The sequence below is a fragment of the Prionailurus viverrinus genome, chromosome A1, assembly GCF_022837055.1.
Source record: "Prionailurus viverrinus isolate Anna chromosome A1, UM_Priviv_1.0, whole genome shotgun sequence".
Lineage (NCBI taxonomy): Eukaryota > Metazoa > Chordata > Mammalia > Carnivora > Felidae > Prionailurus > Prionailurus viverrinus.
The window spans coordinates 170330132-170352666 of record NC_062561.1 but is presented as its reverse complement, the minus strand read 5'-3'; the positions used below and the strand labels follow the sequence as shown (position 1 = coordinate 170352666).

Genomic DNA, 22535 nt, shown 5'->3' with positions numbered 1-22535 from the left:
AGCATTTCCTGATTAATGATTGCCACTAGTTTGTGTATATAAATCACACTAGACATCCTGCCAGTTTGCCTAATTGCATTATTTCCCAGGTTTTACTGCAGAATAGAGAATGTTTTGCTTACATTTAGAAAATAGACTTTTCCTTTATTAAGTTATCTGGGTCTGTGAATCTGAATATTTTTTTAATGTTTTATTTATTTTTGAGAGAGAGAGAGAGAGAGTGTACACAAGTGCATGGGGGAGGGGCAGAGAGAGAAAGGAAGATAGGGAATCTGAAGCAGGCTCCAGGCTCTGAGCTGTCAGCACAGAGCCCAATGTAGGGCTTGAATTCACGGACCATGAGATCATGACCTGAGCCAATGTCGGACGCTTAACCAACTGAGCCACCCAATCTGATTACATTACACAGACACAGGTATATTTGTAAATGAAATTGAAGATCTCTAAGGATATATTATACATCACTTCCGCTTTTTTGTCCTCATAGTTTCTAAATACTACCTTGCTGCTTAATGAATATAGCAATTTTATTTCCATTATCTCCATATACAAATACACTTAAATAAATGTAGCACATAATTTTGTTTGGCTTTCTTTTCCTTATTTGATTGCAGTACAAATACTCATGATTGTATTTGCCTAAGGTCAAAAGCCCAAGCATTTTCGTGTTTGGGAAATTTCACTGCACTTGTGGATTTCATTGTTAGAAATCTTTTCTTTAAATTACTATTTCTGAAGTGATTTCCAAAGTAGAAAAACAGTAATAATGTGAATGAGTCAAAAGTGAGAGAACAAAAATAAATGAGAGAACTTTCAGGGACTATAACAGCATTTTATCTTGAAGTTTTCTGAGGTTAGAAAGTGCAGTTTAGATTCATAAAGTATACAATGGGTAGGTAGACAGACTGACCTGTCTACACACAAACACTTATGTACATGCACACACACTTAAGTTAGCTTTGCTGTGATATCACTTTTTTTTACATCTGAGTAATCTTCCATGGAGATCATTGATTGATTATGCTTTGTGTGGTGTGTTTTTTTTTTAAAGGAACCTTAGAAATACTGTGTAGTAGGAGGAAAGTCAGAAAGAACATATTACGACAATACACTTAGGAATTTTCCCAGATTATTTAACTTGCCTTAGTCAATTCTGACACATGAAATAATGGCACAGTGTGATAACTTGTGTCAGGAATATAATATGTAAAGATGAAGGATCACTAACTTTTTTGAGATAAATAAATTTTAAGTGACCACAATGGAATATATCCATTCTAGAGTCTAGTTTCACAGTGTTTACATAGTTTTTCCCATTATTATGCTAGTGGTCCATGTTTTGAAAATTAAAATAGAAGTTTTAATAGAAGTTTTCTTGGGGTGCCTGGGTGGCGCAGTCGGTTAAGCGTCCGACTTCAGCCAGGTCACGATCTCGCGGTCCGTGAGTTCGAGCCCCGCGTCGGGCTCTGGGCTGATGGCTCAGAGCCTGGAGCCTGTTTCCGATCCTGTGTCTCCCTCTCTCTCTGCCCCTCCCCCGTTCATGCTCTGTCTCTCTCTGTCCCAAAAATAAATAAACGTTGAAAAAAAAAATTAAAAAAAAAAAAAAAAAAAAAAAAAAAAAAGAAGTTTTCTTGTTACCAGTAGGAATTGTGACATTTGATTGGTGTCTTGAAAGAAGCACCAGAAAGATTGGTCGGGGGCAGGGCATCATACCGTGTGAAGGCACTAGCAGTGTGTGCAAAGACCAGAGTCAAGAAAGACTAGTATGTCCAGGGAACTTACAGTCCCCACATGACTTCTGCTCTTTGGGAACCCAGTGACACTGCCACTTGTCACTCTTAACCATCTGTCCTTCTGTTCTGACTAATGAGTGGTGTTGTGTCTTCCTTCCCTACAGTTTAGCAGCTTCCTCAGATTTAGTGCTCTTTATTTTATTTGAATTTGACTGAAAATCAATACAGTTCCATCTTCCTATCACTCTCTAGAAATCTTTATTTTTCTGCCTACTATGCAGTTATTTAATCATTTTGAAAAGTGAGGATATATTAATTTATAATTTATGATATTTTCTTTTAAATTTAACAGCATTCTTTAAATGAAAGAAAAGCAACTAATAAGACAAACTGAGTGCTTTTATTTGTTTTTCTCTCAAGCAGCCTGATCTCTTTTCAGCACTGGTTGTTTTCATTTCTCTTATTTTCCCAATACCAGACTGATCTGTTGTCTCAGGTAGTGGCTATTGGTGAAAATATTGGCAATAAATATTTGCCTATACTTTTGTCTCAAATTTGAGTGAGAAAAGGACAAAATACTCAAGATCTTTAACTGTTTGAAACAATGATATTAAAGCTTTTTACTCTGAACAAGTTTTGAAAAATACTTCCCTTTGCACATTTCTGTTCACATTTAAAGTTTTTTAGCATAAACCCTAAGTAATATTGTTTACCTTATTATACCTCTTTGCAATAAAAGTATGTTCAAGAATTTAAATATAGTTTAGATTGATTTAAAATTGTTAGCATCTAACTGATCAAAAACAGACTTCTAAATGTTGATAAATATTTAAATGTAAAATTTTACTGGAAATATATCTCTTAATAAGATAGAGGGAGACTTTTTCTTTCCTTATTATTTTATGAGTGAATTTTATTTATTCCTAGAATGAGATCTAGTCGAGCATCAATTTTATTTGTTTTTCATATTTATAAATGTAAACTTGAGAAACCTTGTTCACATAAATAAATTGATAGGGATGGAAGGAGTTTATCATAGCATTGTCACTTAGTTTTTCTGAGATATTTGCCCAAATCACATCAACTTGACAGATTGTTTAGATCCTCCTTTTTTTTTTTTTTTTTTTGAAAGCAGATGACTGGAAGCCACCTACAAAATTTGTTATTTAGTCATTAGTTCAGTGTGACCCCAGTATTTGAAAGTGCCCCCTTTGAATGGGTAAGAAGTATGCTTTTATTTATAAAGTGGAGAAAAGGTTAGTATAAAAAGGAATATGGAAACAGAGACCCAGCACGGTACTTTGACTGCGGGTATATTCTTCAGAAGGTCAGTTTGAGGAAGGGTTACATAAGAAAGTTAAATGAATTGAAATTTAGTCTCTTAAGACTCCATGCCCTTGGCTCCCTAGAAAGTCTTTACACACTTACAGAACACTGCCTATACACTGGGTTATAGGCATTGGGAAGGTAGTACATGAACTTTAGGTTTGTGACCTTGCACTCTTCACTTAACCTCCTTAAGCTTCAGGTCCTCATCTACAAAATGGGAGTAATAAAATTTACCTTGTGGATTCTGACACTGTGTTAAAGCACTTAGCGAAATAGCTGGTGCAGTGATAAGCTCTCTTACAAATGGCGGTATTCAAAGATTATTCAAATCATCAGTCAGCCAGGTGGTAATCATCTAGCACATGTGGACTCAGTGATCATTGAAAATCAGTATTAAGTCACTTGTTATAAATCTTTACTTTTTAAAAACTGAATTGTGTTTTCTTTAAAAACTAAATTTTGTTCTGACAAAGGATTATGCTACTTTAAATCTAAATATATTCCAGTTGTGCTCTTTAGCCTATTTAGTTGTCTTTCTGACACTTGGAGTAACTTTTGAAAATACACTATACTGCCTAAAGTGTAGATAGATTTTTATATTTTTACAGATTTCATAGCAGTGGTTTCAGAATGGTCTCTCTTAACTCTTGTTGCTTGTACGTGACTCCAGATCACCTTAAGTATTTGTCAGTATCAAGGCAATAAATTATTTTTACATATATGAAATTCCAGGTATTTATTAGCACTACAGACATGCAAATCATCATCAGAAAGGAATAATGAACCTATTGCAACAAACATGTGTCGAAGCATAAGTAGCATCCCCAAATGGAACTTACTGTAAATAATATCCCTTCTTTTTTTATGTGTGGAGTAGCACAGAGGAGTTCTTGCAGTCTGTCTTGAGAAGTACACAAGGAATTGGAGGAGATTTATGGTTATAGTTATATGAGAAAGGAGGGACAAATAATAGGCTATTACCTTCTATTTTCTATTTCCTGAGGGGAAATTTTAATATAAAGAACTATAAACTATAATAGGGGATTAAAGTAACAAAGATTTGCTTAGTAAGGATTAAAGATATTTCTAAAGAATACAGAAAATGCACATGTAAGGAATGGCTCCCACACGTTAGGCTAAGATCACCTAAGAAAGAGTCTCCGCCTCCAAGGCTCGGATTCAAACTTTGATGGAGATGGCACAACTGTGGCTCACTGAATGGCAACAAAGTCACTGTAGTGCTACACTGGCAGAACTTGCTGGAAATCAGCCCTGTCGGGTGCTGCTGAGGAAAGCTCTTTATAGGGAGATGTCTCACTGGAAGCACTCTGCTCCAGAACTGTCCAAGGTGGGTGCTGGGGGAAGCTGCTGGCCGCATGCACTACAAGAGCAAGATGCTGGAGAAGCTGTGGGTGTCGGAAAGTCTGCTGCTGGAGAAAACCATGCATGCCATGGAAGCCTGGGTGAAACAAGCTCACTGGGGTTAGAAGTAAAGCCCTTTTCCTCCTGCAGTGTCTTTTCAGCATCCTCTGTGAACAAAGCTTAATTAACATTGTGACAGCTATCAGAGGAAAATACTTAAATAGCCCAAATCCTTTTTCACAGAGCTGACAAAAATAGCTAATTTGGATTTGAGGAGCAGTAATAATAACTGGAGAACAGTCCATCCCTTTGATTACTTGGATCCCATATACACCTTTCTACACAACATTTGAACTCTATGCAACAGCAATGCAACTTTATTTCCGCCTAACAAGATATAGCTAGTTTTTGTTATTTTTTTCTTTAAAGTTTATCTATTTTGAGAGAGAGAGAGAGAGAAAAAGAGAATCCCAAGCAGGCTCCACACTTAGCACAAAGCCTGATGCGGGGCTCGATCCCATGAACTGAGACCCAAGCCTAAATCAAGAGTCGGGTGCTTAACCAACTGAGCCACCCAGGCACCCCACAGCTAGTCTTAAAATGAAGTTTTCACTCTTTCTCTAGAATGAACAAATGTGAACGGACTCCCAAGAGTCATTATGTCCATCACTAAGTATTAATCACTCCACAAATTCATTCAGTCACAATGAATATTCTCTTATATAAGATTAAATTGTAAAATTAACTGCTATATGAAATAAAAATTGGAAGGAAAGAGAAAAAGACAGTGATTAGCAGATACAAATAAACACATAACAAACAGAAAATATGCAAAGCCTACTCTTCCTTGTTTTTATATTTGGTCACGGGCTATAACTGATAGCTGTGGTTTCCTTCATCCATCACCCATTCCATATTTTCTGTACCTTCAGCAAGAATCTCAGATGCTTAGGATTCTTTACTTGGTGGAGTGACCCAAATCTACATTCTTGAAGAGCATGTGTACTCGGTGATCATGCCTTTTTGGGAGATGTCCTTACCTGATAACTTTACTGTGGGTATAGAAGTAATAAGACATGTACACTCCAAGTGAGATGATCACGGGATTTTTAAGTGGAGGAAGGTTGGTCTGTGGAGCATACACTACTTCTGGTAAAAGGAGGCTCAGAGTGGCTTGGAGATTCAGCATAGTCCACTGTTTCGTCTGAGTCCAATCAGATATTCCCATTTCTAAGTTTCAGAATCCTGATTTAACCAGTCAATGATTCAAGAAACTTCACAAGACATCATTAAACTCTGATTTTAATTCAACAGTTCACACAATTAAATTTTGTTTTTGATTTTCAGAAATAATATGTTTGTTTTAGGGCTGTCAGGGCTACTTTCTGGTTCTTATACAGTACCTTGCTCTGAGAGTTAACCAGCCTAAGTTTGTCCTTTTCTCTTTGTATGCGAGCAAGTGCACTCAAAAACATTCCATCCCACGTTAGTTTTTACAGTCATCATTATTGCCATAAGGTCAAGTGCAGTAGCCACCTGGGCTCCCAAGACACATGTATTAGTTGGCACTTCATTGCAGTGGATCACAGTGGTAGTTTGATTGTGACTAATAAGATTATTTGTAATCAGGGTTTGTATCGATAACATTCCATTCCTGTTGGCCAGGAGCAGGAATAGCAGATCTAAGGAATAACCCTTAGGGCTGAGATAGAGTGCAACCCCCACTACCAGGGCTGAGGTCCAGACTGTGTTGGGAAGGACACAGCCATGGCGCTTAGAGAAATGTTTGTACTACTGTGCTGGCAGAACTTGCTGGAAATCTACCATATGGAACTTGGCAAAATCTGCCCACTGGAGTGCTGGAGAAACTGTTCACAGGGAGGTGACTAACTGGAAGCACACTCCTGCAAAGCCACCTAAGATGGGTGCCAGGGGAAGCTGCTGGCTACCTTACACTGCAGCTGTCAGGCACTGGGGAAACTGCATGTACTTCTGGAGCCAGGCACTGGAGAAGCTACTTGCACGGGAGGACCTTGGTGCTGGAGGAGCCATCTGTGATGCAGAAGCCCACAATAGCGAACCCTTACACACTACAGGGGCCTGCCCAAGAAGCCCACTAGAAGAAGAAGAAAAGTTCTTCTGGGATGTCTGTCCAGAGCTCTCTACTGACAAAGCCTAAGGTCATGCCAGCTGACAAGGGAAAAGTGTTCAGAAGGCCCAGATGTATTTCACAGAACAGAAATGAAAGGTGAACTTGGAGCTAAGAGTTAATTGAATTTCCGGCACACTTTTTCTTCGCTCTCTCTGCAAACCCAGTCAAATTGGCATTCAGTATTATTAACTGTATTTAGTAACTCTTACGAAGAACCTTTTTTGCTTTCTCTTTTTTTTTTTTTTTTTGCTTTTGTCTCTGCCCTACCCTCTGTTGTAAGTCATCTCAAATCCTTTTTGGAAAGACATAATTCATTGTGAGATTATCTGGACTAAATCCTAAATAGTATACAAAAGGTTAACATTTGCCATCCAAGACAACACAGGGTTAACTGTCAGGCAGAATCTTCCTCCTATAAGGGAGGCCCAGTTTGCTTTTTATTGTGGTAACACACATAGTGTAAAATTTACCCCTTCTAACCATAATACAGTTAATTCGCATCAAGTACATTATAAACAATAACTCTCTGTTCCTCCTCTCCCTAGCTCATGGCAACTACCATTCTGCTTTCCATGTCTCTGAGTTTACTCCTTTAGGGACCTCATATAAGTGGAATCATACAGTATTTATCCTTCTGTGACTGGTTCATTTCACTTAGCATATGCTTTCAAGTTTCATCCATATTGTAGCATGTGCCAGAATTTCCTTCCTTTTAAATACTGAGTAATATTTCGTTGTATGTATATACCACATTTTTTTCAGTTTTATTGAAGTATAAATGACATATAACATTGTGTAAGTTTAAGATGTACAGCATGTTGATTTGATGCACTTATATAGAACAAAATGATTATCACTGTAGGGCTAGTGACACCTCATATAATTTCTGTTTCTTGCTTGTGGGAAGAACGTTTAAGATTTTTACTCCCAGCAACTTTCAGCTATATACCACAGTATTATTAATTATAATCACCGTGCTATACATTAGATCCCCAGGATTTATTCATCTTATAACTGGAAGTTTGTACCCTTTAACCACATCTTCCTGCTCCCTACTCCTCACCCTCTGACAATCACCATTCTACTCTTGTTTCTGAGTTCAGGTTTTTTAGATTCCACATATAAATTATATGATATAGTACTTAGGTTCTGTTTTCACTTAGCAGGATTTTTTTCTTTCTTATGACTGGAATAATATTCGTGTGTGTGTGTGTGTGTGTGTGTGTGTGTGTGTGTGTGTATCTCCTTTATCCATTCATCTGTCAATAGATACCGTAAGTTGTTTCCATACCTTGGCTATTGTGAATAATGCTGCATTGAACATGTGAGTGCAGATATCTTCAAGATCCTGATTTCATTTCCTTTAGATATATACCCACAAGTGAGATTGTTGGATCATAGGACAGTTATGTCAATTTTTGAAGGAACTTTTATACTATTTTCCACAGTGGTGTACCAATTTACATTCCCACCAACCGTGCACAAGGGTTCGCTTATCTCCGTATTTTCTCCAACACTTCTTATTTCTTATTGTTTTGGTAATAGCCATTCCAACGGTTGTGAAGTGATATCTCATTGTGATTTTGATTTGCATTCCTCTGATGATTGGTGATGTTGAACATCTTTTCATGTACTTACTCTTTTGAATGTTTTCTTTGGGAAAATGTCTATTTAGTCCCTCTGCCCATTTTTATATCTGTCTGTCTATTTATTTACTTTTGAGTTGTATGAGTTTTCATGTTTCGGATATCAGTGCCTTACCACATACATGATTTGCAAGTATTTTCTTCCACTCTGTAGGTGGGCTCTCCTTTTGTTAATGGTTTCTTTTGATACACAGAAGCTTTTTGGTTTAATGTAGTCTGCTTAGTTATTTTTGCTTTTGTTGCTGTGTCTTTATTATCATACCCCAAAATTAATTGCCATGATCAGTATCAAGGACCAGTGTCAAAGAAATTTTATGGTTTCAGGTCTTACTGAAAGTTGGTAATCCATTTGGAGTTAATTTTTGTGAATGGTATTAAGTTAGAGGTCCAGTTTCATGCATGCAGTTATCCTGCATGTGATTATGTGGGTTTTCCAATATTATTTATTAGAGACCTTATCCTTTCTGCAATAAATATTCCTGGCTCCCTTGTCAAATATTAATTGTCCATATATGCTGGGATTTATTTCTGGATTCTTGATTCTTTTCCATTTGTATGTATGTCTGTTTTTATGCCAGTACCATACTGTTTTGATTGCTATAGTTGTGTAGTATAGTTTGAAATAAATTGTATTGCTTCCAGCGTTGTTCTTTGCTTTGGCCATTCAGGGTTTTTAGTGGTTCCATACAAATTCTAGGATTTTTTTTTCTATTTCTGTGAAGAATGCCATTGGAATTGTGATAGGAATTGCATTAAATCTATGGATTGCTTTGGGTAGTATGGACATTTTAATATTAGTTCTTCCAATTTCTTAACATGGAATATCTTTCTATTATATCTTCAGTCTCTTTTATCTTTCATTTTTCAGTATACACAATCTTTCACCTTCTTGGTTAAGTTTATTCCTGAGTATTTTGTTGCTTTTGATGCTATTGCAAATGGGATTGTTTTCTTTATTCTTTTTCAAATATTTCATTATTAGTGTGAAACACAAGTGATTTCTGTATATTGATTTTGTACTATATAGCTTCCATGAATTTGTTGATTATTCCTAACAGTTTTTTGGTGGAGTCTTTAGGATTTTCTATATAAAAAAATCACATCTGCAAATAAAGACAATTTTACTTCCACTTTTCCCATTTGGATGCCTTTTATTTTTCTTGCCTGAATACTCTGGCTAGGACTTTCAATACTATGTTGAATAGGAGTGGTGAGAATGAGCACCCTGGTCTTGTTCTTGATCTTAAAGGAAAAGCTTTCAGCCTCTCACTGTTGGTTATAGTATTAGCTGTGGCTTGTCAAATATGGATGTTTTAATTTTATGTTAAGGTATGTTCCTTCTGTACCTAATTTGTTGAGAGCTTTTATCATAAAAGGATGATATGTTTTGTCAAATGCTTTTTCTGCATCTATTGAGATGATCATACGATTTTTATCTTTCATTCTCTAAATGTGATATATCACACTTATTGATTTTTGTGTGTTACCACCTTTCTTGCATCCAGAGATAAATCCCATTTAATCATGATGTATGATCCTTTTCATGTGCTGTTGAGTTTATCTTGCTAGTACTTTATTGAGGATTTTTGCATCTGTGTGTTCATCAGGGTTATTGGGCTCTAATTTTCTTTTTCATGTCCTAATCTGGCATTGGCATCAGGGTAATGCTGGCCTCATAAAATGAGTTTGAAAGTATTGCCTCTTTCTCAATTTTTTGAAAGAGTTTGAGAAGGATTGGCTTTAATTCTTTAAATGTTTGGTAGGGTTTTCCAGGGAAACCATCTGATCCTGGGGTTTTCTTTTTTGGGAGATTTTATATTGCTGATTCAATATTCTTATGTTAGTCTGTTCAGATTTTCTATTCTTCATGTCAGTATGCTGTAAATATATGTTTCTGGAAGTTTACCCGTTTCTTGTAGTTTATCCAGTTTGTTGATGTATAATTGTTTATGGTAGTCTCCTCTGATCCTTTGTATTTTTATAGTATCAGTTGTAACCTCTCTTTCATTTCTGATTATATTTGAATCTCTTTTTTTCTTAGTCTAGCTAAAGGTTCATCATTTTGGTTTATTTTTTCAAAAAAACAGCTTTTTGTTTATTTTTTTATTTTCCCATTTCTACTTCATTTATTTCTGCTCTAACCTTCATTATTTATTTCTTTCTGCCAACTTTTTCTTTGTTTTTTTTTCTTTTTCTGTTTCTTTGAGGTATAAATTAGGTTGTTTATTCGAGATCTTTTTTCTTAATGTAGGCATTTTTTGCTATAAACTTCCATCTTAGAACTGCTTTTGCTTCATCCCATAAATTTTGACATGTTGTTGTTTCCATTTGCATTTGTTTCAAGATATCTTTTGATTTCTTCTTTGACCCATAAGTTTGTTCATGAGTGTGTTGTTTAGTTTTTACGTACTTATAAATTTTCTAATTTTCTTCCTGTTGATGTTTTTGTTTCTTGCCATTTTTGTCAGAAAGATAGTTGGTATGATTTCAGTCTTCTTAAATTTGCTAAGACTTGTTTTGTAACCTGTACTGTGATCTATCCTAGAGAATGTTGTGTGCACTTGAGAAGAATGTATATAGTCTGTTCGTGTTTTATGGAATGTTCTGTATGTCTGTTAGAGCCATTGTATCTCAAGTGTAGCTCAAGTCTAATATTTTGTTTTTGATTTTCTATCTGGATAGTCCATTGTTTAAAGTGAGGTATTAAAGTCCCCTACTGTTATTTACTGTTGTGTAATCTGACTTCAGATCTACACTTATTTGCTTACTATACTTAGGTGCTCTAATGTTGGGTGCATATTTGTTGGTGATTACTATATCCTCTTGATGAATTCACCCTTTACCATTAAATAATAACCTTTTTTGTCACTTGTTACCTTTTTTGGCTTGAAGTCTATTTTTTGTGATATGACTATAGTTACCCCTGCTCTCTTTGGTTTCCATTTTTATGGAATATCTTTTTCCATCCCGTTACTTTGAGCCTCTGTGTCCTTAAAGCTGAAGTGAGTCTCTGTAGGCAGCATATAGTTAATTGGGGCTTGTTTTTTTAATCCAATCACCACTCTGTGCCTTTTCCCTAGAGAATTTAGTCCATTTACATTTAGAGTAATCACTGAATATTCTGAATTTGACTCTGTACGTCCCTTTTCCAACCATATTCTGTTTATCCATTCATCTTTTGATGGATACTTGGGTTTCTACAAGTCCCACCTGTAGTTCTAATCTTATTGTAGCCAGAAGGGCTAATCAAGGCACAAAAGGATTATACTAGGTGGTCATATGATCTGTTGTTCCTTTCATCCTCTTTAGAATAGTAACTTTATGTAGACACAGAACCCCTAAATAAAGTTTGCATCCCAGGTAACCTAGTAATATTAGTGAGCTAGTCATGTGTGTGCATGCTGGTTCTATGCCAGTAGTAGATATAACCATTCAGGAATACATTATTTGCTTCTATACCGTGAATATTGATCTGGTAGCCCTAATCATATTTTGTCTTTCATATGTTGAGCTTGTCTAAAATGTTTACTTTCTTTCATGTTACTGATTCCACACAGGAACTGATAAATTGAAAGAGGTAACCACTCTTCTGAAAATATAAATATGATGGGCAAGTAGATATTATTGAGACAAGATAGATTTTTGCCATTCTTGTGAAAAGTAGGGTGCTTTTCTTGCTGTTTTTTGATGTTTTGGTTTGATGGTGGTTCCTTTTAGAAGGAGGCTAAAGGGCAGGGGATTGAAGCAGTAAAAATTAACAGGAAGAGAATTGTGGTACATATAATGTTGGATAACACCTTAAAAAATAGTTTTCTATTACTGTTTTAAAGTGTTTTCTAAACTGGATGGCGACATACAGAAGAACGAAACTGGACGACTTTCTTACACCATACACAAAAATAAATTCAAAATGGATGAAAGAGCTAAATGTGAGACAGGAAACCATCAAAATCCTAGAGGAGAAAACAGGCAGCACCTCTTTGACCTTAGTCAGAGTAGCTTCCTTCTAGACATGTTGCCAAAGGCAAGGGAAACAAGCAAACATGAACTGTTGGGACTTTTTCAAGATAAAAAGCTTCTGTGCTGTGGAGGAAACAGCACAAATAAAAGGCAGTCTGTGGAGTGGGAGAAGATATTTGCAAACAATATGTGATAAAGGGTTAGTATCCAGATCTATAAAGAACATCTCAAACTCAACACCCAAAAAGACAGTCCGTGAAGAAATGAGAAGACATGAATAAACATTTTTCCAAAGAAGACATCCAGATGGCTTAACAGATATGAAAAAATGGTCAACATCACTCATCATCAGGGAAATACACATCAAAACCATGATAAGATACCACCTCACACCTGTCAGAATGGTTAAAATTAACAACACAAGAAACAACAGGTGTTGGTGAGGATGTGGAAAAAGGGGAACCTTTTGCACTGTTGGTAGGATTGGAAACCGGTGCAGCCACTCTGGAGAACAGCATGGAGGTTCCTCAAGAAACTAAAAATAGATCTTACCCTATGATGCAGCAATTGCAAATACCATTAGGTATTTACCCAAAGGGTACAAAAATACAGATTTGAAGGGGTACATGCACCCCAATGTTTATAGCAGCATTACCAACAATACCCAAATTACGGAGAGAGTCCAAATGTCCATCGACGAATACATGGATAAAGAAGATATGGTGTATGTGTATGTATGTATGTATGCTTATATATATGTGTATACATATATGTAAACATACCTACAGTAGAATATTACTCAGCCATCAAAAAGAATGAACACTTGCCATTTGCAACAACGTGGATGGATCTAGTTGCTATTTGATGGAGCAAATCAAATGAACATATGGGAAGGGCGAAGGGAAAGAGAAGAGAGGGAAACAAACCAAAAGAGACTCTTAATGATAGAGAACAAACTATGGGTTAATGGAGGGAGGTGGGTGGGGGATGGGTTAGATGGGTCTTGGGAACTAAGAAGGGCACTCATTATGACAAGGATTGGGTATTGTATGTAAGTAGTGAATCACTGAATTCTACTCCTGAAACCCATATTGCACTGTATGTTAACTAAGTTTAAAAAGGTGGGGGGAGAAATTTAAAAATAATAACAATTAAGTGTGTTCTAACAAGGAGCTGTGACTTTTATTTTTCAGACTGCACTGGCACATTTAGAGTCTCTTGCAGTGGATGTTGAGGTGGCTAATCCACCAGCCAGTAAGGAAAGCATTGATGGCCTTCCAGAGACCCTTGTTCTTGAAGACCATACTGGTAAGGGCAAAGTTGGTCTCTAATGTCATATGACACATTACATGTGTAAGTATATTATCAGTGCACCTGAAAGATAAAATACTGACCTTTAGAAACTCATTAGTTTTTTGTGAAACCAGATTCTGACAAACTTTCATCTAGTAGAAGAGTATTTTTAATTTATTAAGTGATGGGCTAGAATAAATGTTCCCCAGTCAGCTTTTCTACAAAACCAGTATTTATTAAATTCCAAATTGTCATGTATTGCAGAAACATGTTTGCCAATTAATCAAAGTCTGGTTCTTTTGTCTGTCATTGGTATCACCTATGAGTTAATATGTTTGTTTTCAGTTTTATTAAAATTGAACTCTGTGGGATTGATCAGATCGTTTGTTGTTTTCAGCAATTGGTCAGGAGCAGTGCTGTCCAATCTGTTGCAGTGAGTATATTAAGGATGATATAGCAACAGAGCTACCCTGCCACCATTTCTTTCACAAACCTTGTGTCTCAATTTGGCTACAGAAGGTGAGGTTTTTTTTTTTTTACTTTTTTAAAAAATATTTTAATAGTTCCTCCCGAAAGTTAATGGTAATAGTATCTTTTAAGCCTATTTTAGTCAGCTACATGTTTATATTTCTTTTTAATTAAGTGTTAAAAATTTATTACCTTTTAATATTTAGAGTTTAATGATAACATGAAACTATTTTACTTTACTAACATTGTCTAAAAAACAATGTAGGCGATAATACTTGCTTGACATATTTCATCATTTCCAAGAATGATGAAATATGTCAAGCAATTATTTTATGCTGAAGCTAATTAGATCTCCCATCATATCCCTGAAATTTGTGTTTTCCAAAGTATTGCAAGCAAAAAGCCTTTGGCATTACTCAAAGTACTGTAATAATGTAGAGATATTCTGCTAATACAGATCAATGTCTCTGAAAATGTATATGAGAAATATGGTATAATAACCTACCAGGTACCTCCTATTCCAACTTTATATACTGTCCTTAAATATTTACCCCAAAATTTTTAACTATATTTGAATTACTTAAAAAAAAAGAAAGAGTTTTACTTAAATGATCTCTCTGAACTCTATTTTTGCATAAGGACATTTATAGACAGTAAGGTAGAAATTGCCAAATCATTTTCACAGCTTATTTACTTAAGGATATAGCTCCCTCTCTTCCCTACAACCACTCCGTTCCTTTTCCCCTTCCTCCACCTCCTTCCTCCCTTCCTTTTCTTTGCTTTCTCTCTTTTTTATTTTTTCAGATTCTGTGTCTCCTCTCTATGCCCCTCCCCTGCTCATGCTCTGTCTGTCTCTCAGAACTGAACAAACGTTAAACAATACTAAAAAAGATAAATAAATAAAATGTTGTTAGGTCCCAGTCTGTATGGCAAGTGAACAATAAATGCTTGCTAAATTAAATTCTTGAATTGTAAACATTATATATATATATATATATATATATATATATATATATATATATATGTTGTACAGCCTTGAATTGTCATTGACTTGGCTATAACCCAAGGTAATAATCTCCTTGGTCTCTTTCTGTCAAGAGGCTTTTGTGTGAAGCCTCTCCTCTGGGGAGAAGATCCCTAGGATACAAATTTTTGTCCTTCATCAGCATGATTTCTTCAGCCTACTTTTATCAGGGTATCTCTTTGGGGGGAAAAAAAAACAGATTTGTGAGGGGATAATCTATCACCAGATGATACATCCCTATAATCTTTGGTCCAAAAATGTACTCTTAGTATGACTGCTTTCCCTGTCCTATCTAACCTCCTAGTTAGATTTCTTTTATCATTTAAAAGGCACTTAACTCTCCGTATCTTTTTGAAAAGGAATTATATGGCTAATAAAGAAGGTCTGAGCTCCATGTGTTTTGACATGCACTAAAGTAAGGCTTAAGTATATGTAAGGGAAGCCCTAGGAGATGATTTGGTGTCATGAATAGGTGGATTAATTAGGTCCGTGGTTTCTCTAATGTAGGCATCATGGATCAAATAATAAAATTAATTCAGTTCAGGTGAGGACATGCCCTGTGACTTCTTGCTCACTTTCTGCCATAGCACCAGTGCTGAGCAAGGAGGGTAGTAGACTCTTGGTTAATACTAAATGAAATATGACTGACCTGAAAGATACAAACATGATTAGGAGACACTATTCACCCTCAAAGAAATTAGAATCTGATTGGGATGAAGAGGAAATTGCATCACAATTTTGCCTCTCTGGTTTGTGTGGATTTGAAGTTTTGTTTTTAAGTTATTTGGTTTATTTTAGGATAATGATACTGTTTTTACTTGATGAAGATACTGTGTGGCAGATAAGACCTTTCCTTTGGCTCTGAACTTGTTTTCTTTCCCCTGCAGTCCGGAACATGCCCCGTGTGCCGCCGCCATTTCCCACCTGCCGTCATCGAAGCATCTGCCTCTGCTTCCTCCGAGCCTGACCAGGATGCCCCACCTTCAAACGACAGTTCTGCGGAAGCCCCCTAAATCTCAACACTTGAATGAGATCATTCTATCAAAGTAAATCTGCAAATTCCTTCTAAATCTGATGTGCAAATAATTATATATAAATAAATTTAAAATGCTATATATAGTCTATGCCATAGTTTAGGAAGAAGAATATTAACCTTTCTAAACTAAATTTAGGTTCACATAAAGTACTAAACATTTTCAAGCTGAATGTTGAAGCAGTGCATCCATTTTCTTTAGTTGCATATGTTGATATTAATTGTAAAGTCAAGCTTACCAATTAACCCTCTCCGGAAGAAATAATCACGTATGTGGCACACATTATTGGTTTTGTCTGAAGTACTGCCACTAAGTGATTGTAATTAAGCTCTCCTGTTTGCATCAAATGTGAAAACTGTGATCACAACAGTAGTAAAATTTGGTTTCATTGGAAATAAAGAGAATTCTAAAACATGCTTTTTCATTGGTCCCTTTGCTTTTGCTACATCAGAACCTCTTGGTTCATAATACTGAGTGGTTTTTTAGGAAGGTGTCCGCTCTTACATCCTTGTTTAAAATTAGGACTTTTTAGAATGCCAAACAAAAGCCAAAGTTTTAGCTAGGATATGAAAAAATGTTTAAATCTTAAATGTAATCCCCCTGGAATGGTTAGGTAGTAAAATAAACTTTTTTTTCCCTAAATGGCGGATGTGCTTAAAAGTAAGGTTAGTAAAGCGTGAGTGCTTTACGGTGGTTGGTGCTTGAAGTAAGGTTAGTAAAGCTTATGAACAATCTGGCGTGCTTAGTGCGTGGTATGATGAGATGAATTAGATGGCCTTATGAAATCCTTTCTACTTGGTTACAGTTATACTTGAGAACATGGCACCTTTGTTTAATAAATATTGGTTCTTAATTTATAAATTTATAAATAGATACATTTATAATAAGTGTAAGTGTAAATACATTTAAGTATATGTATTTATTTATAAATTTATAAATATTATAGTTTAAAATAACCTTGGTTCTGAAATACTTCAGAAAGTCTGAAAACAAGCATAAAGTGTTTCAACATCCATTCTGTTGTATCCTGAGGGGAAATCTTATCCTTACTAGAAGGTTAATTGTACCAACTTGTATAAAGGATAAAATTGATGGGGTACAGAAAAGATTTGGCCACATTTTTTTCAATATACCTAAACCTTACTGTGTTATAATTTATTCCTTTAGAGAATTCCTGAACAAGGATTATTCATACTACATTTTTAGCAGTTGTTTCTTTACACTAATTTATTCTAATAAAATTATTCACCTGGAAATAAATGATAAAAATAGGTAGTTTCAGAGTAAGCCAAAATGAGCCCTGGGTGAAAAGAAAGTAGATTTTTATGATCACCTAGTGACTATGAGCAGGACTGAACATGTAACACAGTTCCTTTCTTATTTGTCTTTCTCTAAAATAGAGAAAAGAAGATCCTGACCCCAGATTTGCCCTCTGAAAGGGTCGTGTTCACATATTTCTATAAAAGTGAGGAAATGAGCTTTCCTTAGTTGTTTTTATGGGAAAGTTGACACTTGGGGTCATCCATAATTATATAACCGCAAAATAAGATTGCACAGTTTTCCATTTAGGTGATCACACCCAGCAGGCAAATAATGTACAAACAAGGACATAATATTTAACTTACAGATGTGATTTGCTATCAGCACCAGAGAATGATGGGTGTTAGAATGCCACATTTGAGCAAGTAAAATTGTAAAGCACGTCGTGAGTGTACATCCATCTGAGTAGTACGTTGATAATTTAGTTTGGACACATAAAAGGAGTATTTCTATGGCTTCCCAAATGCAAAATTACATTTTATTTGTGTAATTTTCTCTGAGTATTTATATTCCATCTCGTTTCTCCATTCTTAAATGAATTTTCACTGTTGGCACATTTGAGGCTTAAATATAAGGAACATAACACTTGCATTCTAATTTTTGCATATATTGTAAATGTGTGTCTGGTATTTACAGCAAAATACTGTGTATCCTTTTATGGATAAAACAAAACTGAACATTGCATGCATGTAATGTGGTGACTTTGTAATTTAGGGGTTCTTTGGGGCTTCTGTGACTTTGGAAGTGCTTACATTCAGGCCTTAATGTTGCATTAGCTAGCATGTTTTCCTTCTGATGTATATAGTCACTGTTGTATAAACTAATCTTTGCTTGTTTTCTACTCTGTGATCTTTCCATACCATATTTCATTGATGATCAGTTAGTGTCAAAGAGTCAAATCAGATTAAAATTAATTCTCATGTGTATGTTGTGGAACTTTGTGGCTGGTGTGATTTTTAATTTTTTTCTTTTCTTTTTCTTGTTTTCTCTTTTGTTGTTTCCTTCCTTTAAGTAATATTGATCAGTTGTGACACTCGTTAAACTGACATTGCTACAGATTCCTCTGTAGTAAGTAAGCCACACATTATATTTAGGCAGTATTAAGGGACGTCAGTTTCCTTCTCCTAGATAGCAGCTGTCCCAAAGAAAATATTTCCTCTTTGCCTGTTAAGATTTAGCTATTATCTGCCAGTTGTTAAGAGGTTTTGGTTCCAAACTCAACCAGCAGTGTTGAGAGCTGAACTTAAGATAACTGTTGTACTTTTTGCTTTCCATCTGTTCCTATCCTTCATTCTTGGCTCCCTACTATCTGTAAACAGCTGCTATGAAGGAGAAAAGTTGAATATGAGTTGGCTTAAAAATTTTCTTCAAGAAAATTGGGATTTTAGGATTTTCATTGTAACAAGTTGATACAGGCTGAGGCGAAAAAGTTCAGATACCAAAATACAGTTTGATTCTCTGAAACACTGTTTGGATCCTTTTGGAAAAGTTAAGGAATATATGAAGGTAAATTAGGAATAAGTATAAATATTGATAAAAGAATTGTTTCTCTTATTTCTCTATGTTAAGTGACTTGACCTAATAATTTTTTTTAACATTTTCTTCTTCCTTGTAATATGAATGCTGATATTTAAAGGTAGATCCATGTGGTTTTCTGTTGTGTTTCTTGTTTATCTCTGAGCTAACTAACTCTTAAGATTATTTGTGATTTGGATTTATATATAAGCTGTTAAATATATATGAACTGTTAAAATGGAATGCAAGTTTTTCAAAAGCCCAAGTCTAAATGTAATGATTGGTTTATTGTTCAACAACCCCAGTCCATCATTTTCCGTGTAAATCATAAACAATAAACAGGATGTACTCAGTGGTCCTTTCTAATATTTAATTGTGCAGTCACATCGCTTCTATAATTTAACCCCTGAAGGATTTAGCATTAATGGCAAAGAACACAGCTATTAAGAAAGTCTGGAATAGGCTCCTGGGCACATGATTTTTTAGTCCTTGAACTGTGACCTAAGAAGGCCCTAACAGAGAGCCCAGCTGTGCAGAAGTAGTTGGGGGACTTCTGGACGGGCTCTGAAGGAGCAGTGTCTGCCTTCTCCTGCCTAATAATCTTAGCAATCCTGTGGGTTCAGCAGAGCCTGATTTCCACACTGACTCAGGACTGCAGAAACCCTCAAAGTTTCAGGACAGAGGTCCACCTCTCCTCAGTGGTTTCCTCCAAATCAGGCATAGGACTGTTATCAAGTCTACCTGTTTAGGAACATTCCCCGTGACTTCCCGAGGATTCACAGACCTCACCCATTTCAGAAAAGGAAATTGAGTGCTGATAGATATGTACACATTACATTAGAAAACTAATCATTCTTTTTAGAAGCTTTAGAATGTTTAGAATTGTGATTCTCCCTTAATAGAATAAACGTGTGCTAGAAAAATACAGTTTCAGAGCAAGAAAGGAATGCTACATCTCTTTGTTAGTGCCAAATCGTTTTATAATTGTGTCCTATGATTTTCATTCAGCCACTGCCTCCAGAGTTAGAGCCACTCAGCACTCCTACAAGGGATGGATTTTGTTGTTAGAAGAGTGTCACCCAAATGTTCCTAAAACAGCACACATGTGACACTAGACAGGTCCTGTCTCTTTTGTGTGGTCACCTCTTCATACTTTCCCTCAGGCTTCGCGTTTTTCTCAGTTCTTAACATGATACCCATTCCAGACCAACCTGGCATTGGCTCTTTCAGTCGCTCTCTTAAAATATGTTGCTCAGCACTGAACACAGTTCTTCTGTGGTCTGATGAGAGTACGGTCCAGAGGCGTTATTGCCAGCTTCAAAGTGATTCTCATGACTGTTATGATTGGAATATGTTGATGTTACCTATTATCATCACCATCATCATTAGGCAAGCCTATCTATTGTCTCTTGCTGACTTTATAGTCATTGCTAATAAGCCAAGTCCATCCTAAAATTACTCACACAGTTTCTTCTTAACCTAATTGAAGGACTGCATTCATCCTTATTAAATTTAACTCATAAAGTCCTTATGAATTCTGATCCTTAGCCTTGTGTCAGTTTCAGTTTTTGATGAAGCATGCCTTTAGTTATTTAGTGGCTTTGTCAAAGTTGTTCATAAATATTAAATAGAACAAGATGAAATACAGACCGTCTTAAGAAAACCACTGGACTGTACTCCAGGCGACTTTGATCCATTAATCGGTACTTTACAGTTGTTGAAGTGCCTACCAGTCACTTAGATGTTCATGGTTCTTCATCTTGCCTAAAAGGACACCATAAGAAATTGGCTGACAATCTGATTGCACTGTCTATGGAAGGAGCCTAATCTACTTACTAATACATTAAATCAAGAAAGGAAGTTAGCTGGAAATGCCTTATTTTTTTTTCTTTAATGTCTTTAATGTTTATTTTTGAGAGAGAGAAAGAGGGAAAGAGAGGGAGAGAGAGAGAGAGCAAGTATGGGAGGGTCAGGGAGAGAGGGAGATGTAGAATCTGAAGCAGGCTTCAGGCTCTGAGCTGTCAGCACAGAGCCCAACGCAGGGCTCAAACTCAGTAACTGCGAGATCATGACCTGAGCCGAAGTCTTAACTGACTGAGCCACCCAGGTGCCCCAAGGAAGTGCCATATTCTTAGTAAAACCACAGAACCTCTTTTTCCAACTGCTCACAGACCGTCTGTTTATTTATCTGCCCTAGAATTTGATAAGTGTCAAGCTCATTTTTATAATTTTTAGAACCTACCATTTTTTCCTCTCAAAAATTGTGATATTTGATGTAACATGACCCTGACAAGTCACTTAATTGTTCTGCTTCTGTTTTTTCTATAAAGTAATGAATCTAAATTATAGGTTCAGTACTACTGTTTGTGCATGGGAAAAGGTTTGAAAAAAATGTTCTGTTGATAGGCAAAGTCATGGGGAAATATGGTTGCTTTCCATCACTGTTTGATTTTTGGTACTACCTTTTAGGATTGATGAACACTTCAGATGAAAATCTTACAAGCGTCTTAATCACCTTTCAGAAGTTGAAAGATTCTGACAGAAGAACTTTATTAAATAGAATTTAATAATAATTTTACTAAAAGGCTTCATGCCTGGATATGGCACTTTCCTCCATCTTGTATTCTTAGTTTATAATCAATATGCAGTTTTTGTAGTGAAAATTGAAGATGGGAAGGTCTTTATCTTTTCAGGAAGATTCCACCTCTTAGTCACTGTCAGTAAGAAATTCTGCAGGCCATTATGATTTCTTTTCATTATAACGCTGCATTTCTTCTTAACAAAATTCATTGGAAAAAATGCATTTTTACATTATAAGACTAGTTCCCACTTACGACATGCTAAGTATTAGACATTGTTCAGGCTCTCTGTTTTAGTTCATCTTCATAATGAATCTGCAGGGAAGGTTGTTTCATTCCAACTCTACAAATTAAAAAATTGAATCCTGGTTCTTTTTTTTCTTTTTTTAATTTTTTTTTTAACGTTTATTTATTTTTGAGACAGAGAGAGACAGAGCATGAACGGGGGAGGGTCAGAGAGAGAGGGAGACACAGTATCGGAAGCAGGCTCCAGGCTCTGAGCCATCAGCCCAGAGCCCGACGCGGGGCTCGAACTCACGGACCATGAGATCGTGACCTGAGCTGAAGTCGGACGCTTAACCGACTGAGCCACCCAGGCGCCCCGAATCCTGGTTCTTAAGAGCTCAAGGATTCTTTATAATTCATGCCATCTTCCTGGATAGGAGCAACCTATCTGATCACTGTTAATATTTAGGTAATTTGTTTGAAATGAAGTCTGAGTTTTAAAAATGAGGGAAAAAATGGAGTGGGGGAGCTGTTGAAAATTCTAGAAAGTATTTTGTTCGTTTTTCCTTGCCATATTATTTTGGTAAATTGTTACAGAGAGATATTTTTGCCTTAAGTAATGTACTGCTGACTAAAGCTCTAATGTCCTCTTTAGTAAAGTTTTTTAGTCATCATTAAGATCTGATGAGAACCTCCTAGCTGCCTGACAGTTTGGGATCCTTAAATTATCCTGCCGAGACTCTGGCCTGAGATGTATGGCATGCTCTTGTCTCTTCAGCCAGTCCGACCTCACTAATGTAGACACCTGTCTATAAGTGACTTAGCCCTACCCTTTTCAGAAGTCTCTGGATTTTTTCCTTAATTCCCTGAACAATTGTAATCACGTCAGAGTAAA

General features: G+C 36.0%; 1 protein-coding gene across 4 annotated transcripts in view; it reads left to right on the top strand.

Moving 5' to 3' along the window:
- Nucleotides 1-19191, top strand: part of PJA2 (praja ring finger ubiquitin ligase 2) — a 311879-nt gene extending 292688 nt beyond the window's left edge. For all 4 annotated transcript variants that reach the window (XM_047862964.1, XM_047862975.1, XM_047862954.1 and 1 more), the window contains 3 exons: nucleotides 13376-13490; nucleotides 13873-13994; nucleotides 15855-19191. In XM_047862964.1, coding sequence (XP_047718920.1) covers nucleotides 13376-13490; nucleotides 13873-13994; nucleotides 15855-15980 — 363 coding nt within the window. In that variant the 3' untranslated portion in view covers nucleotides 15981-19191. The remainder of the gene's footprint in view (nucleotides 1-13375; nucleotides 13491-13872; nucleotides 13995-15854) is intronic.
- The last annotated feature ends 3344 nt before the right edge of the window (nucleotides 19192-22535 follow it).